Source organism: Fukomys damarensis, unplaced genomic scaffold (genome assembly GCF_012274545.1).
Source record: "Fukomys damarensis isolate Sample0158 unplaced genomic scaffold, DMR_v1.0_HiC HiC_scaffold_1, whole genome shotgun sequence".
Taxonomy (NCBI): Eukaryota; Metazoa; Chordata; class Mammalia; order Rodentia; family Bathyergidae; genus Fukomys; species Fukomys damarensis.
In genome coordinates, this window is record NW_022900913.1 from 27,555,607 (window position 1) to 27,574,108 (window position 18,502).

Genomic DNA, 18,502 nt, shown 5'->3' on the forward strand with positions numbered 1-18,502 from the left:
ATTTTTTTCCAGGAATACAGAGGACTTCTTTAATAGAGACACTCTCTTAAAATAATATAGTTTGTTTACTTCTAGAGATGTTCCTTCTATTAGCTGATTCCATACATTGTTGATTCTTTTTAGCTTTTGTCTATGAGAATGAAATTTTCTGATCTTGTTCTTTGTTTGGGGTTGATTTGTGTCTTTATCTTACTTGGAGGATGAAGTCATCTTTGTTCCTAAGCAACATTACTAAAATCTACTGCTATGTATTCACTCATTTATCCAATTCACATATATTGAATCAATATTTTGATTAATTGATTGATAATCCAGTCAATAAATCATCATTCAATATCTGTTGAGTGCCTATTTGTGCCAGCACTCTTTTAAGTATTGCAGATATAAAGGTGGTTAATAGATTTTTCTTCCCATTGTTCACAGTTTAGTCTGGATGAGAGAGAAAAGGTTTCTTAAAATAGTGCTAAGTGTAGCTGAAAAATGAAAGTTATGGGGCAATTCAGAAGGCATGACATTGGGATGATTGGCAAAATCTGGAGTAAATATCTCTGCACTTAAAGGTATTAACTCAAAACTAAACTAACTCTGTGAACTGAAAGTCTGTCCTATCTTTCTATTTCTTATGATTTCATTTAATTTCTGGCATAGAAGCCAAACTAAGCTTAAGAAGTATGTTTTTGGTTTCCTTACTAAGACTCATCTTCATCAAGAACTTTCTCAGCAACCTCTGAAGATATCCGTGTCAGTTATGACTAAAACATTGAGAGGAATATGTCAGTTGTCCAACACATTGAATGTCATAAATGGATAATTATTGATTTTGCTTGGTTAAGTTATCATTTTCAGTCCGAGTTATTTAGGTATTACTTAACAAATTATCTCATTCCCCACTAACTAATATTTTCCCCATGGATGTAAGTTAGCCACTAATTGTTCTATTTTTCTATAAGCTTAAAATTTTAATAAATATAATTTGTATATTATTTAATAGGTTATGAAAATATTTTGTAATTGTACAAACCTATTTTCCAAAATAATATAAATGTACTATAAGATCTAATCACACAAATAAGATCTAAAAATATAATTGAGCTGGATTTTCAAATTAATTATAATCAATTATGAGAGATTGCACTGAGATCTATAGTATTTTTAAATTAGTAAATAAATATTTACTCTTTGAATTGGACTACTGTTAGTATGAAATTAAGGATTTACTCTTGCTCTTTGCAAATAGGAAATCAACCTACGATGATAACTATAGAAATGAGATCTGAACTGAGTATTGAAGTATTGGCCAATACATTTTCTTTTTTGTTTATAAAAGATTAGGTTAAAATCAATGGGTAACAACTAGTATTTATTTTCTAAAAATAGAAACAAAGCAAGTAAGATGAAGGTAATAAAATGCAATTTTATAAAATAAAGCACATCATGAGTAGTAAGGGTAATCACTTCGTGAAATTTTTTCTGACATGTTAAGTATATATTATATATTAGGTAACAGTGTAGAATGCATTTTTTAAGTTTAATTTTATTTTATCAGCACATATTTGGAGTATATCATGATTATATTCACATGGGGAATACCTAATGTGCATAACACATCTTTCTTTTTTCACCCTCTTCCCCTGCCCTCTTTCAGCTCTTCCTCCATCCCTTGGTACCTTTACTTTCACAAAAAAAAATCTATCTCCCTGTTTCCTATAATTTTTTATTTTGCTGTGTAATTTCTTTATATTTTGAATTTCTCACATAAGAAAAACCATGCGATATGTAAGCTTGTATGTCTAATTTATTTTACTTAACATTATGGTCTCAAGGTATCTATTTTCTTACTAATGGCTCATGTCTATCATTCTTTATGGCATAAATGTATAAATTATATATAAATTCCATATTTCCTTTATCCTTTCATCTGTTCATGGACATATAGGCCACTTCCAATATTTAGTGATTATGAATTGTCCTGAAAATAATGTTTGAAATCAACTGTCTTCAAAGATGAAGTTTAGCAATAATTGTGCAAAGAGGGCAGTAGGCAGCAGAAGGTTTGTTTATATGGATTCAAACCAACAAAAATGGACAAATGGGGCAAGGAAGATAACCTGCAAGGCTTGAATAGTTAAAGTTCCGTTATGATGGACATACATATAATTTCCCCTGGGTTTTGAGGCCTGATGATGGCTACAGCGATCCCTGATGCTGCTACTACCAGTAAAAGCCTTAGCTGTATTTCAGGTTTCACAGAACTTCCTTCCTTCTTGGAGAGTGGAGTGCCAAGAAAAAGAAGCTGCAAAATGAAAGCAACTTGAATGTCTTCTCGTGATAGAATTGTGGTACACTGGCTACACTCTAAAAGGGGCACGCATTTATTCTATGGAGCTGCTACCTATGGAGTTTGTTGAAACCATTTTATTAGAAGCTTCTGCCCTGAGTTCTTTAGCTACTTTAGCAGTATAGTGTGCTATTGGGTTGTATGAAATACCAGCAAAAAGATCGCATTTTAGGAAAACCCTAGTCAACAAGAGGATGTCAAAAAGGGTGTACGTGTGGACTCCCCTTTTTCTATTTTCCAGGAAAAGACACTTAGGTTTTCTTTCATTTGAGTAACTGAATTCTCAAAACTCTTGTAAACTGGGAATATCTGAAGTGCATTAACCCATGCAGATGTTTATAAGCTCTACTGATCCATAAAGATGAACACTGGGCCATCTGTATTTTCACACTAGTGCTACCTCTCTACAAAAGCTACTCTTTTTGTACTGGGGATCCAACTCAGGTTCTGCACATGTAAGGCAGGTGCAGTGCCACAGTCCATAAAAGCTACATTTGAATGTCACTGCTAAGTATCAATGCCATTTGCTTATTGAATGTCATACAAGTAATACTTGAGATTTCATGGACTGATGAATATCCCCCAAGACTCAGATTCTGTTCATCCAAGTTAACCTAAACCATATCTCCTCTTTTAAATGGGTGGATGAGAAAGTTCCATTTCCAACTTGGATGTTTAAAAGTGGCAATGTTTAACTGTGGCTATGTCTCAAGAGTAAACATTGTTGAGGCCAGGTGTGGTGGTGCACACCTATAATCCCAGCACTCGGGAGGCTGAGGCAGGAGGATCACTGTGAATTCAAGACTAGCCTGGGCTACATAGTAAGTTCCAGGTCAGTCTCAACTACATAGTGAGACCCCATCTCAAAAAAAAAACAAACAAACAAAAAAAGAGTAAACATTGTGGGGAGAAGAACGAAGTCTGTTGAGAAAACCACACAACCCCACCACATCCAGTCACTTGAGCAATGTAACAATCAAGGAGGGAACCAAGAGGACACTTGGAAAATCTCTGGTTTATCCTTAAACTCATCCTTGAAACTCAGCCTGTTTTCATGCACATTTTTCCCAACCACATGATGCTTGTAATTTCTCATGATGGCTTGTAACAAGAAGACCAATAATACTGATGCATAGGACCATAGAAAATCCAAAGCATATGATAGACTAGAGGTAACCAGAACCAGGACTCTAGGTAACCACAAGGTATAAGGAGGCTTGTGAGTGCATTCGATTCTGGCTGGGTAGAGAAGTGGTAGGCTTGTGTGAAGGTGGGGAGATGGGATTTAGAATTCGGATTCTACAAAGGTCAGTGTATGTCCATTAATAAAACTGTACTTGTGAGCTTTTGACTACAAGTAGTGACTATGCACTGTTGTAATTTTAATTTTCTCATCTGAATAGACAAGAATTCACAGGGACAGACTGATCTTTAGTCTTACACTTACACTTTCTCAGAAGTGCATTCTAGCCAGGCATGGTGGTGCACAGCTGTAATCCCAGCACTTAGGAAGGTTGGAAGAGGATCACAAGTTCATACCCAACCTGGGCAACTTAGTGACTTATTTAGATCCTGTCTCAGAATAGGAACTTAGAAAAAGTAAGCCTAGATGGGTATCTCAGTTTGAAGGCCATGAGCTCAAACTCCAGTGGGTAAAAAAGGCCTACTATAGGCACTACAAAAATATTAATAAAATAAAGGCATCTTAATAACATTTCTCTATATGTCCTTGGTGGTCTACATAAATTAAATGTAGTAACATAGAGCACAGTAGTACAGAAAAAGTATTTTGTTAATGGTGATACTTGGGGATTGTATTATTACCCACAACCTTTTTCATAAGTCCTTTTTTTTTCTGGATTAATACAACTTTTATTCAATTTTAGCAATATTCTGTCCTCATATTTAAAGCAATTTTCAAAGCTTTTATAAATGTTTATTTTTTTAGTTTATTTTTACATGTGCAGTGCATAATGTTTATATTCCTCGTGCAGAGTTGGTATATATACATAACATATCCCAGTTCTTGTTTTATACCCTTTATTCTTTATCTCTTCCCCTCACTCCCTCCCTTCTCAATTGCTTTCCACTTTGAAAATGATCTAGCACCCTACTACTTATTATCTATATCTTATATGTCTTGAAACTAACAGTCAGATTTCTATTTATGACAGCATTCAAAAGGAGTAAAAAATTATATAATTTTAATTTTGTCTACCTAAATGTCAAGCATATAATGCAGAGATGTGCTAGAAATTTCTGGTTCTTCTTCACTGATAAATTAGTAAAATCTCCTTCACTCGCTGTAGTTAAACTACACTGGACATCCCACTTTTTTCAGCTTGTTACTCATCATACCCTTGTTCCTTCCTTTTTAAAATATTTACCTTAGCCTTTATCCTTGGTTTTTGCTTAAAAATGTCGTCATCTGTATTTCTAAGATGATTTTGCTCAATGTGCTCCACTAAATCCTGTTATCTGCTCATCTCTTCAATTCAGGCTTCAGTTCTTTTCCTAACTTCAACATTCTGTTCTCTTCACAATGCTCTGTTCCATTGTGGTTGACTACAATCTATAGCTAATTTGGTCACATAACAGGGCTTTATTTTGATTCCTTTGTGAAGAAGCATGACTTTGTGATAGGTGTTGCTGAGAGTATTTCTTACATTGGGCAGAAATGTGGATGCTCTTACTTGCCTGTGTGGCACTTATACATGCCTCCGGCGATGCCTAAGGATTTAACTACTTATTGTCAGTGGTTACATAGGCTGCTTATCCAAGCATTATTACCACAGTCCTGTGGGCTGGATTATTACTGCAATGTTTCAAAGACAAGGGTCTATCAAAAGTACAAAGCAAGCAAGTAGCCAGATTTTATAGGAACCCTTGTCATCTAAATTATTTCTAAGATTGCTTCCTTTAGAAAGGGTTGTGACTGCACAGCTGAAAATCATTATAACATTGGCAAATTTCAGTTCAACTAGAGCCTTGGTTTCTGTTTCAGATGGTCTTCATTACACAAAATAATTATCACTTGTCTAAGTAGAAGTATAAAAAATTGCAATGAATGAAAGCAGAAACAAGTATAAGGCAGTAAATATTACGCAAACTCATTCAGTATTTAAATTATTTAGAATAATGTACATAATTATTATGCATAGAATCGCTACAAAGAAATAATTAAATTAAAACAAAGAACTTTTTAAAAATAAAAGATAGTTTTATAGAAGTGACAAATACAATTATACTTATAGAATAATAAGTTCTATCAATTAAAAAGACATTACTATGAATACATTGGTTGTTTTTGTTTGCCTCAAATAACATTGCTTTATTTCTGGTATTATCCTATCAGGAATTCTGGCACCAAACCAGACAAGGCGTCCATAGCATTTATCTAACTTAACAATTTATATTCTAAGCAAGCATTTTTTTTCAGAGCCTATATATGAAAAGAAAAAGCAAGAAAGTGGTCATGTGTTTAGCAATACATGAGATAATTTAAGTATTATTTTTAAATGACCTAAATAGGATGACATGAATGATTAACACAAGTCGTTCTTACTTGAAGATATTTAGAAAAATCACTCCATGTGTGTACACTGAATCTGTCGATTTGAGTGACTAATGTAAGGGTAAATGATGTAACATGAGATTCTTGTATATGTGAAAGATGTGACTTGTTCATTACTTAGTAAAATAGTACTTGTAAATCTCACATCACTTACTCAGCATAGTACTGAGATGAACAAATGGCATTCAAGTTCATGATTCAGTTTGTCTAATTCAAAAATGAATTTTTTAAAGACGAAATCTCATCTAAAACATGATTAGGAGAGGAGCTAAATCACACACATATAGTCAAAGCAGAGAGACCTACTTTTCTACTTGAAAAGACCAAAACAACTGTTGTAAGGAAATCTAAACTGGAGTAAGTTCCGTGGTGTTACATGAAGAAGTGTAAAATTGAAGGTCATGATGGCAAGTGCTTGCAGTCCCAGACCCTGGGAGGCTGAGGCAGGAAGATCAAAAGATTGAGCCAGCTTGAGCAATTTGACAATTTAAACATTGTCTCAAATTTTAGAAATAGAAATGAAAGAGCTGGGGATGTAACTGAGAGCAAAGTTCCTGGACTCAATCCCCTAGCATTGACCATAACCACAAAAAAGTAAAGTACTCTATGTTTTGTTTTTCTTTTCTTTTTGGTTGTCATCAAAATATGTGGATGAGGTCGCTCTTTTTTCCCCCCAATTGTTCATGTTTTTCTATCTTCAATATTAATAGTGGGCCTGAGAAGAGTAAATTAAGAAGATCTGGGGGCAACTGATATATAATAAGGGAATTGCTAATAGAACTGATCATTTTTGACAAAATTTGGCTTAAACATACAAAATTTTTAAAAGTTAACTTTATGTTGGAATTAATAATTTTCGGTATTATCTTGTATAAGTTGACATTTCTGCACCACTGAAACAATGTTAATTTTTTTAAATCAAGAGTTTGATAAATAGGTTAAAATAATCATAAAATACATCATAAATGATATGTATTTCTACTCTGTTTCTGGTAGATTGTAGATTAGATAATTGATGATTGTGGGCTGAATGTAATGAAATTTTCATATATTCTTGTACTAAATATATTCTATATTATGGAGATCAATTTTAAAGATCTTCATGAGACTTCAAAAATGCTATTTTATCTAATATTTTAAATCAGCTATTTGTATCTAAATAAAATATCTTAATTCTAATCTGTTATATTTCTTCATTATTTTTATTATATATCAGTCCTATATTGTCAACTGTGGACACTTTAGAAAATCCAATAAATCAAAGCACTAATTTACCTTCCCAAGAGCAGTAAAGGAGAAATCTGATTCAATCTTTTTGTACTTAGCAAAATAAGCTGCAGCAGTGTTTTATCTGCAGACCCTTTACTATTATAAATCTGAACATTTCTTTATAAACATACTGGACATTTTATTTTGCTTTATGAATTTCCTGTTCATATTTTTTGCCTTTTTGGTTCTTTTTCTTTTTATAGTTTTTTATATACTAAAACTCTTTATGTGCATGTATTACTGATACTTTGTCTTTGTTCTTTATTTTTAATGTTTGTATGAAGTGTGGGGGGTACATGTTGTTTGTACAATTGAAGATATGCAGAAGATTTTATTTTTATACAATAATGTTTGGCATTTTTTCTTTTATGGTTTCCACCTTTGATGTTAGGCTTTAAAAACCATCATAGAGTACATTATTCTAAATAATTTAAATACTGAATAATGTACATAAGAGTAATATTAACCTTATTAAATGCACTAAGAGTTTTTATCGTTTCAGATGTCCCACTTAACTTTAATCAATCATACATAACATTTTATTAACAATTTGTAGGACTCCTTATAAATCTCTTGCTACTTTTTTCATGTTACCTTACAACATTGATATTTATGATTCTTTACTTTTAAACTAAACTAGTAGCACATTCTTTATCATGATTTATGAGGTAAAGTTCTAGACATGTATCAAGAGGGTATATTTTAAGTTACTCTACTCTCCCATTTCCCTTTCTTAGTTTCTTTTAATTATTTTAAATTACACTTATACCTGATATTAATGCTTAGTGTTTTTTGTTTGTTTTTTTACTTTTTGATTTGGTCTAGATCAAAATATTTTAGGCTAAAAAGTTATTCAGTTTCCAGACTATAATTTAGTCCATCCTATTTTTAGATATAATTGTTGCTTGAATGTTCTTTTCAGACTTTGTAGTTTTTTGGGTTTTTTGTTTTTTGTGGTTTTTTTTTTTTTGGTACCGGGGATTGAACTCGGGTCTTTGTGCTTGCAAGGCAGGCCACCAAACCGCTGAGCTAAATCCCCAGAGAGACTTTGTAGTTTTAATTTCTTCTCTAAATAAGAATTATTTTTTAAATGTTTTTAATTTTAAATACTTACATTTTTCATCTTTTAAAACTCAGTTTACAGTTTTATTACATAAAGGTCAGAAAAAGTAATCTGTATAATTCTGTTTTGTTTTAACTGATCCCTTCAACAAGAAATCTGAGAAAAATTAGCGTCAAATATGGTAGGCTTGAGTATAGTTTATTGGATGTGAAAATTATCTTTTTGTACTTTAAAATAAGTTTAGTACTTCTGTAAGATAGCCTACAAACTATTACATACTTGTGTGTTCTGTTTACTGATGATTTCAAATTTAATTGTTTCGGTGCTCAGCCTAGATTAAAATATGTCCTTAACTTAAAATAGCTACTTCTATAAATTAGAACTTTTTTTTTACTTTTTCTATTTTATGCAGAAAGTTTACTTTCTTCTCTCTAATTTGAAAATATAATTCATGTTATAACTTTGATACAAAGTATAAATGAGATTTTATTTGCTATTATTTGAATTTACTTTCAATAATTAAAGTTCTTCTTGCTTACATTTGACTTTTAAGAATACGTTTGTTTTGTTTGTTCAATTGTTATTTTTGTAGAGCATGGTTGGAGAGTGGGCTGTACCAGAAGAAATGAAGGATAATTTACCTCCCTCCAACAGTTCCATACTGGGCCATGTGCTTCACAGACTCATTGAAAAATCTCTTCCTCCTCAAGTTGAGCCAACAGAGCCTGCACTGCCTTCATTTGCTATTAAAGGATGCTTACTGGGGAAAACACTTAGTGGGAAAACCATCACTTTAAAGACTCTACAAAGAGGTAAAATTCCTTTTCTTTTTCTTCTTTTACTTCTTCTTTGTTGAATTTTATTTGCTCTAACTCTAGTTGCAAATATTTATGTCTATAGAAAGCATACAAAGGGCTCTGCTGGTTGAGAAATCTGTCATCAAAACTTTATAATAGTATAATTATGTAACATTGCCCAGTCCATAATTATTTGGCCCTAAAAATGAGTTAAATATTGTTCAGCTAACATGAATAATCTTGACAGTATTATGTTAAGCTAAAGGTGTCTTTCCAAAAGAATTAAAAGAATTATACCACAGTTATATATATGTACCCATGTTTGTAGCGGTATAGTTTATAATAGCTAAAACTTGGAATTAGCCCATTTGCCCATCAACTGGAGACTGGATAAAGAAGATATTGTTTTTCTATAAACCACATCTATAAACCATTTCTATAAACTACCTAAGCCACAAAGAATGAGAAACTAGAGTCATTTATAGGTAAATGGATGCATATTGAGGCCATACTCTTAAGTGCAATAAATGGGACACATGTATAGTTTCTCTGGTGTGAAAACTAAAAGTATAAATAAGGTTCAAATTGTGTAATGGATAATTTGAATTAGAAAGAAAAGGTCTAAAGGAGTAGGAGCAGTGAGAAGAGTAGGGAAAAGGAAAGAAAGGAAAAGAAAAAATGTGAGAAAAGGTGTAAATGGAAACAAAGCCTTTTTAAATAAGGAAGGGTGAAGGGGGTGAAGAGAGGGCTGGGGAATGGGGAAAAATAAGAACCAAGACACATCATGTAAAAGTACAAAATCCCAATGATGAATATAACTGTACTGTGTACCTAAAAAGTACCAATAAACTTAATAGAAAAACAATAGTTACCAGATACACAAGGTCACTTAATGTGTGATTCTATTTGTATGAAATATCCAGAACAGAGATACAGAAATCAAATCCAAAAAGCAGAAATCAAATTACTAGTCACCATGGGAATGATTAGGGGAATAGAGAGCGACAGCTTAATGAGTTAGTATTTTCTTTAGGGGGTGATGAAAAGTTTCTGGAACAAGGCAGTTGTGAAGGTTACACAGCATCATGAATGTCTGAATGCCATTGTGCTGCCATTCAAATGGTAAACTTTATGCTATTTGAATTTTACACAATTTTTTAAAAGTAGCTTAAACTGGGCATGGTGGTGCATGCCTGTAATCCCAGCACTCGGGAGGCAGAGGCAGGTGGATCGCCACAAGTTTGAGGCCAGCCTGGGCTACATAGTGAGCTCAGGGCCAGCCTGAACTACAAAATGAGACCTTGTCTCAAAACAAACAAACAAACAAAAGCAGCCCAATCCAGAAGTTCTAGGGATTCTGAAGGCAGTGTTATAGGGCAAAGCCAGAAAGCAAAGTGATGCCAACTTCCAGATGAGAAGCTATTAATAAAGTTATCTTTTTTACTTTAGAGTTTCCTATTCAGGTATTTTGCATTGACACTCTTGTCCAAGAAGCTATCCAAGCATTTTATGACAATGAAGAAGTCAGTGAGGACCTACCTATTCAGAAAGAAGGTGGAGACATTCCATCAGATCCTCAGGAGGACAGTAAAAATAGACAGGCAAGTGTGATTTTAAGTTTTTTCTTTGCACCTGCTATACTAGAAATACAAAGCTGGATGGAATCCAAAAGCTCTTCTAGACAAGAGCTCTTTCAGTAAAGATATAGAGAGTAAATATTTTCTGGTTTTGTGGGCCAAGAAGAGAAATCAAGGGTATTATGTGGATATTTATAGAATAGGAAAGAATACTCCTGCCCATCTCCCACACACTGCTTTTCCTGCACGGATACTCCCTAGTGGTGAGCTCCCTTTGTACCTAGCAGTCATCTGTCAGAAGGAGCCACTGGCTAGTGAGTGAGGGTGGGTGACGTGACTGAATTGTGGGGATTCTAAGAGTAGCATATAGGTGTTTGGGGGAAACTCAATAAGTGGCACAGCTATTATCCAGGCACCTATTCTCCCAGAACTTTGGGAATCTAAGGCAAGAAGATCACAAGTTAGAGAACAACATGGGCAACTTAGCAACTGAGTAAGGCTGTTTCAAAATAATAAAACTAAATTAAAAAGAAAGAATAGGGATTTAGTGTTCAGTATTAAGGCCCTGTGTTCAATCTCAAGTACCACATATATGCACAAATAAGTAACTCCCTGATCGAGATCCCATTGAACAGTGTCTGACAGTTGACAACATCAGAGCCTCCAGCATAGAGTTGGAGACCAGTCCTGGCCCTGCACATAGCCAACTCAGGTACTATTGCACAGTGGGGAAAGTACAAGGGTAGAGAGGTCTCCTGGCTTAGTCTCCAAATTCACAGTACTAGGCTGCTTGAGGAACCATATAAAAAGGCAGACTGAATGTTGTCAATAACCAACCCATGTTATATATGGATAGATCTCGGTGAGCGAGGGGAAAGTCATTCTCTGTATGGTTTACCTGTATCATATTCCCACAATTTGCCTGTCTCACATTCCTTTCCACATTGTCTCTCATTATTACATGAAGATCTTTGGGTTCTTGGGGAGGGGGATAGAAACCGTGACCCCACTTTAGGAATCCTTAATAGTCTAGTCCCTTTCTTTTACAGAGAGAATAGAGAGCCCAAATGTGAATTGGTTTGATCAGCAACAAAAAACATGTGGGTAGCTTTGTTTTGGGGATCCAGTACACTTTCCCATACTTCATACTGTCTTTGCAGTTGAATAAGTTAGCAGATAATCTAATCCATATCATCGGCATAGACTGCAAAATAAATGCCATTTAACCAAAAATAAAATAACTGAGGGAATAGTGAGGGTAATGGATAATATACTTTTAAAACAAATACCCCTATGGCTATGACTGAATCCTTTAGTATTATTCTTTTTAAGGTTGTTTTCCATAAACTTTGTTTTAATCAGGTTCCATGTTATTAAAATAACGGTTGCTATATTTTGCAAAAAGAAGAAAGCTATTGGAAGATATTATTCCACATCTTATTATGTGTTTCTGTAAGTGCAGCAACCATCAAATTTTATTCCTGAAAACTATCACTTAGGACAGAAATGTCAATCCCCTTTAATATCATTAATATTTAATATCAACTGATATTGATATCATCAATATAGTTATTGAACTTTTATGTATAGAAGTAAAACAAAAATGTAGTGAAAATATGACAATGTTAAAATCTGTGTGTGTGTGTGTATTTTCTCCCTAAAGGACTCACACAATGTATCTTCAGAGGCACCAGTTTCAGGTGAACCATTACCAGAAACAGAAGGCCAAACTACCTCCAGTAAGTAAGATATCAAAAAGCTTACATTGCTTACATTACAGAGATAGACAGATGAGCAGTAAGAGCAGAGTCAATACTCTTAAGGAAAAAAAAAAAGAAAACAAGAGAGAAGGGGAAATTTGCACAGCTGTCCGTATGGTCATTTGACAGATGGACAAAGCAACCCTTCTCTATAGCTGGGGATAACATTGAAAATTATAACAGAAATTTCTTCACTCTCTTCTGTCAAATAGTTGCTCAGTTTTGCTGTAGTTATGAACATAACCAGGAGGCATCATCCTTACCCCCTCTGGTTTTGCACTTTTTCTTGGTGTCTCATTGTTTCTTCTTGTCTTGAGTACTGCTGGGCTCTCCATACATTGTTGCTTTGCACTGTACCAAGGAAGCTGAAGGTCTGGCCACTCCAACTCTTAAGAACAGGGATTCCTTTCTATAAAGTTATTGTCAATCTTTAATAAAGCCAATATAACGAATCTTCACAAAACTAATAAAATATTCTCTCCCTATTGATCTAGACTTTTACCCTTTAGACCCTTTGTAGAATCATTTTAATGAAAATTCTTTTAGTGAAAATAATTTTAATTATTAATCATTTTTGCAATTTGATCTAGCAAAGACTTTTCCTCATATTCTAGTACAAAGCTCAGAATTTCCTGTGTAGTCATCATTGTTACTGTTTACCAAAGGAAAAACTGTGTAGATTTATAATAAGCGTGAAACCATCCCACAACAGATAAGTTTTTTCATTTTTAAAAAGACATTAATCCAAGCCAGGAGTGATGGTAGATATTTGTAATTCCAGCATTCTTGGAAACTTGGCAGGAGGACCACAAGCTTGAGTGCAGCCTAAGTAATTTAAGGACTTAATGAGACTTTGACTCAAAAAAAAAAAAATCCAGAGGGGGAATATATCTCAGTGGGAAAGCCCGGCCTCAATATATAGTGCCGCAAAAAAAAGAAAATGAAAGACATTGTCTTTCTCTTATTCCATGTATTTCCTTCCTTTCATTACCCTCTCTCTCTCTCTCTCTCTCTCTCTCTCTCTCCTCTCTCTCTCTCTCATGTTTGTGTGGCACAGGAAGTCAAATCAATCTTTATCAAATGCACATGCCTGGCAGCACTCTATCACTGAGTTATATCCTTGGGCCACCAATTATGCTATTTTTTAAAAAATAATTTTAATTGATTAAAACACTGTTGGAAGTATTTTGTGATATACTTTTGTAAGTTCAGTTTTTATAAATAAACTCTGAAACTTATTTTTCACATAGATTTTTAACTATACCCCAACTTGTAGAGTTGCATGCTTTTCAATATTATTACTATCTAAAACTTGAAAACCCAAGAAAATATAAGTGGAAGGAATCAATCATTTAATGTTATTTGAAAAGCTTTGTTTTCTGAAAAGAGAACTCAAACTGTTAAAAGTATTTCTAATGATGTTATGAGCTTAGACAATACTGGAAATGAAAAAGTAGAAAACCTCAAGCCACACAGTGTCCAGGATATTAAATGATGTATCATAAGAGTAAGTATTCTTCTGTCTCTAACAGAGATGAAACTGATAACCTGTATGTCCAAAACGTGAACAGTAAAATCAGACAGGGTCATTAGATGTAAATAGTTGAAGTCATACTTACTACTTTTCTTATTACTAGGTACACATACTAATAGGACACCAAAAACTGAAGAAGTCCAATCAAGTGATAGTAATAATTTCTCTAAAGTAAGTATTACAATTTTATTTTGTCTAGTAGTTTATTAAATGTGTCACAATTTATGTCTTTTTGGCATAGCATCAAATGGAGTGCAATAGTAATGTTCTCTTTGCTTTTAAATTAAATTTGATAGTTAACTGTTACCTAATTTGAGTTTATCTGGCAACCTTTATATTCTTAATACTTTTGATACCTCATATATCATAGTGCAATGAAACTAGAAATCAATGGCAAAAGACACTGTAGCAATTATACCAAAACATGGAAATTAAATAATAACCTATTGAGTAATCAGTGGGTCACAAATGAAATTAAAGAAGAAATTAGACAGTTTCTACAACATACCAGAACCTGTGGGATGCAATGAAAGCAGTCCTAAGAGGGATATTTATTGCAGTGCATGCCCATATGAGATATAGGCCTCCTTGAGAAAGTGACTCTCAGAAAAACTGAAAGAGGAAGGAGAATTAGCCAACTGGATCTAGCGAAATATTTCAGGAGCTTCAATCTGTGAACACTGGACAATAGCCATGAAGCTGGCCACTTGAGTAACAGGAAAATAACGGATAAGGATAGAAAACTGAACAAGAAGGTAGAAGAATTCAGTCAGTCAGGGCCTTACAGGTGATTATTATAGTATCTGACACAGGAGGGGGAACTTTTAAAGGGATTTAATTAGAGACATGATACCGTGTGATGTAAATACTCAGTCTAGTGGCTGAGCTGAGCATGAACTCTGGGCAAGTCCCCGTCTAATGACTTTGAGCGGGTTGTATTGTACTAACCCTCCCATGAATAACAAATAATAAATGATGGATAAAACATAAAAGCCAATCATTTGCCAGCCAATTTAAAACAGAAAAAAGGAAAATAAGTAAACAAGCAAGAAGTAAAACTCAGGCAGAGATTTCTGGAATTTGACCACTGAAAAAAGAGAATTTAATTGGGTGAGAACGACGTGGTTGCAGGTTTCTCCAGAGGGTACACTGCAGTCCTCACGGCATGAGTGGATGGAACTTTGCAGAAAGTGCCGTCTTTTTATTGAAATTATCGGAGGATGATTTTTTGGATGCCGTAGCTGCTGAAAATTAAAGGGCAAGATTGGAAGAGAAGGCAACGTTGAAAGGTCATCTAAAAATCTACTATGACTCCAGAATTGTGCTAAATGCTCAGTGTCTTCGTCAGACAGCAAAACCATTTAACTGTGTTATTTTCCCCTCTAAAAGTCGAATCTGACTTTTAAATTAATTAGATTTTTGCCATTCACTGTTTCTTTTCACAGCTCTCTGTACGTGCTCAGCTAGGTGCAAAATCACAACAGTTTCTGAAGAAAGGAAAGAGCATTCCAGACGTGTTATTAGTTAACATCATAGTAAATGCTATTAAGTATGTACTGCATTTTTCTTTCTTGTGTCTATTTAATATATTCTCCATCATGTAAAAGTGTATCAAGAACAATATAGAAATATAGAATTTTGTTTTTAACATCTAGTAATATTTTTAAATATCGCAAGGAAAAGGTAGATATGTGAAAGTAAATTTGAGTGTCAGTGTTTCACTTTCTCCCATTTTTCCACTTGTGGTTTTTCTCACCCAGATGTGAGTATAGGACACATTCTACTACTTTTGGGAAATTTAAGGAAATTGGATAACTGTTAAAGTTAAGAGACAAATGATAGAAATGATCCTAACTATACAGATGACATGTGATAGGCAACAAGGAAAAAATCAAAATGGCCTGTCTTTTTGTAATCTCTGTTCTATTTTCCAAAGAGGAAATATCTTCAGCCTTTTTGTTAAGATGGAAAGGGGAGAAATTAAAGCAGCCATAATAGCTCAATTGATCCGTATGGTAAAAAAATGATGCCAAGTAGGACAGAATAAAAGAGTTAAAAGGGCTCCTGTGCAAGTGTTGGAGAGCTTACAGTAGACGAGAAAATAGTGTAAGCTAGCTGTGGTGTATGGGAACTGTCAACACAGATGAGAATGCAGATTTTAGAGAATTTTAACTATGTGTCTGGAATAGGTTCCTCCTTAGCATTTTCCTAAAAAAGTACATTAAATATTTAAGTTGTTTCTCATCTATGACATATCTAGAAACTGGACCATGGGGCTGCTGCCCTCAGAGCTGGGTCTTCATTCAAATAGTTGTAACGTTTCTCAGAACTGACTTAAGGCATGTTTCTGCCATGGACATCTTTGCTCAGAGAAAAAGTAGGCAGGAAAAGCATCAAACACAAAGCAGATCCTCACTGTGCTTTCAGAGAAGCTGGAGGATCTACAGTCCACTACCAAAACTCTATTATCCTGTCACCTCCACCCTGAGGGCACCTCCAAAAGAGTGTTACTAGCTTGAAATCCTTTGAACTTGCCCAATGAGGAATAGGACATAGGTATTCCAGTAGGAATGTGGCTGGTGGTGTAGCCAAAGCCAAAGTCCACATCTCCTAATTCCTCAACATCTGATGCCCTCATTCCATTACTAAACTAGTGACTAGTGTATCTCTCTCTCTCTCTTTCTGTGTGTGTGTCTCTGACTCTCTCTCTCTCCTATCTCCTCTCCCTCTTTCCCTCTCCCCCTCTTCTCTTTTCCCCTCTCCCCCTCTCCTTTCTGTCTTCTCTCCCTTCCTCTCCCTCCTCTCTCCCTCCCTCTCCTTCTCTCTCTCTCTCTCTCTCTCTCTCTCTCTCTTTTCCCACCAGAGACTGTGGGAAACCCAAACCTGGCAAGCAACTCAAAGAAATTCTCTTCATCTTACACCAAAGCATGAAAATGCTTTACTTAGTTCTGGAGAGGCTTTGGAAGCAAACTGTAGTCTCTTCCTGCTTTTGATAACTTTATGGAGAAAGTATAGGCAGTGGCCTGAAAGAAGTGTGATGCTGTGGAAGGGTTCCTGGATTTGAGAACTTTTGTAGCTTTATGACATTGAACCAGTAATGAAATCTCTCTGAGCTTTAGTTTTTCCCCTTTCTTCTTGCCATACTGTCGGTAAGATCATATATAGCCACCAGAGCAGACGTAGAAACTGTTGGAAAGAGGATTCAGTTGTTTAATATGAGTTCTAACAGAGAAAGAAACAGAATTATACATCTTAATTCAAAGGCCACATCTCTATTTTGCATAATATAAGGGTTTGAAGAAGAAAGCTGAAGTTTATGCTCCTCGCACATTCTGTTCTAATTGCAAACAAAACTAATAATCCTTGGAAGACCCATTCCATATAAAAATACATTGTGCCAAGTGGAAAAATCCAAGAAACAACTTATATCCTTTGGCATAACCTAATTGAGATAAAAAAAAACTAACTGAATTGTTTTAAAAGTCTCACTAGAATGTTTGTAAGTTGAGAATGTATCAGTTGTGTGGTGACAGGAATGAGAGTCAGAGGAGTTCAGGCTATTATAACTCCACACAGGAGTGACTAAGGAGAAAGAGCTTCCCAGGTAGCCAATATAAATATCTAATGTACACTAAGTCTGTGGTATGTTTATTGAAAATATAATTTCATTTCACCCTCACAGTATGTTATGTTACCCCATAATATAGATAAGGAAGCTGAGGCCCAAAGAGAGAAGAGCCTATGAACACAAACATGCAGTTCTTGCTTACACAACAGAAAAAAGATCAGTTTCTTTGAAGTAAGCATTTAAATCAGTGAGAGATAGGAAGTTATGAAGAAATAAATTGCAGCTAGTTAACTTTCAATGCCATGTTAAGGCCTCTGGAATAGATTTGAAATGCAGAAGACTACAGAAAGATTTTAAGCAAGGGAGTGAGTATAGCACATTTGTAAACCTGATCATTGATAGTAATGAAATTCATGCAGGGGGAGGGTATTATTGAATTGAAAGAAAGATAAAAGCAATATTTATTGTATTATTGTTGGTAAAAAATCTTTTGTCTAACAAAATGCTAATGGATTGCATTGTCTCACGATAGTGAGGTACCTGTCAATCAAGGCTGGATCCTTGATGGTTTTCCAATGACATTGAACCAAGCACAGCTTCTGGAAGAAGCTCTCACTGGCTCCAATAGAAACCTCATAGAAATGGAAGCAAAAAACACACAAATATCCACACTGGCTGTGGATCCTACAGCTTCAAAAGAAGTACCTCTTTCCTCTTCTGCACTTGACTTCGTCATGTTACTAGACATTTCAGATACTTTCTTGCTGAGTCGCATGAATGACATCATAGGTAAGCTCTTTTTTTTTACATCAAATCTCTTTATTTTTTCTTTGTCTGAATCAGTGAATATTTCCATTTGCAGTTGTAATGAAGAATCCATTTCAGCCTTTCAAAGAATCACCTGGCTGAGCGCATTGGCCTGTTGCTTCAGACATGGCTCCCCCTAATAGAGGTCCCCTTTGAAACTTGACAAAATAGCTCTTTGTGGCTTTGTGGTGTTTCTTGGTGAGTCACCCTAGTGA

General features: G+C 34.6%; 1 protein-coding gene across 8 annotated transcripts in view; it reads left to right on the forward strand.

The window, feature by feature from the left end:
- Window positions 1–18,502, forward strand: part of Spef2 (sperm flagellar 2) — a 172,462-nt gene that overhangs the window by 54,980 nt on the left and 98,980 nt on the right. For 7 of the 8 annotated variants that reach the window (XM_033759234.1, XM_033759304.1, XM_033759177.1 and 4 more), the window contains exons 10-15: window positions 8,837–9,056; window positions 10,491–10,642; window positions 12,282–12,357; window positions 14,016–14,083; window positions 15,358–15,461; window positions 18,013–18,269. In XM_033759234.1, the coding sequence (XP_033615125.1) occupies window positions 8,837–9,056; window positions 10,491–10,642; window positions 12,282–12,357; window positions 14,016–14,083; window positions 15,358–15,461; window positions 18,013–18,269 (877 nt within the window). Of the gene's footprint in view, window positions 1–8,836; window positions 9,057–10,490; window positions 10,643–12,281; window positions 12,358–14,015; window positions 14,084–15,357; window positions 15,462–18,012; window positions 18,270–18,502 lie in introns of those variants that run through there. The other variant, XM_019204734.2, reaches the window with a different exon arrangement.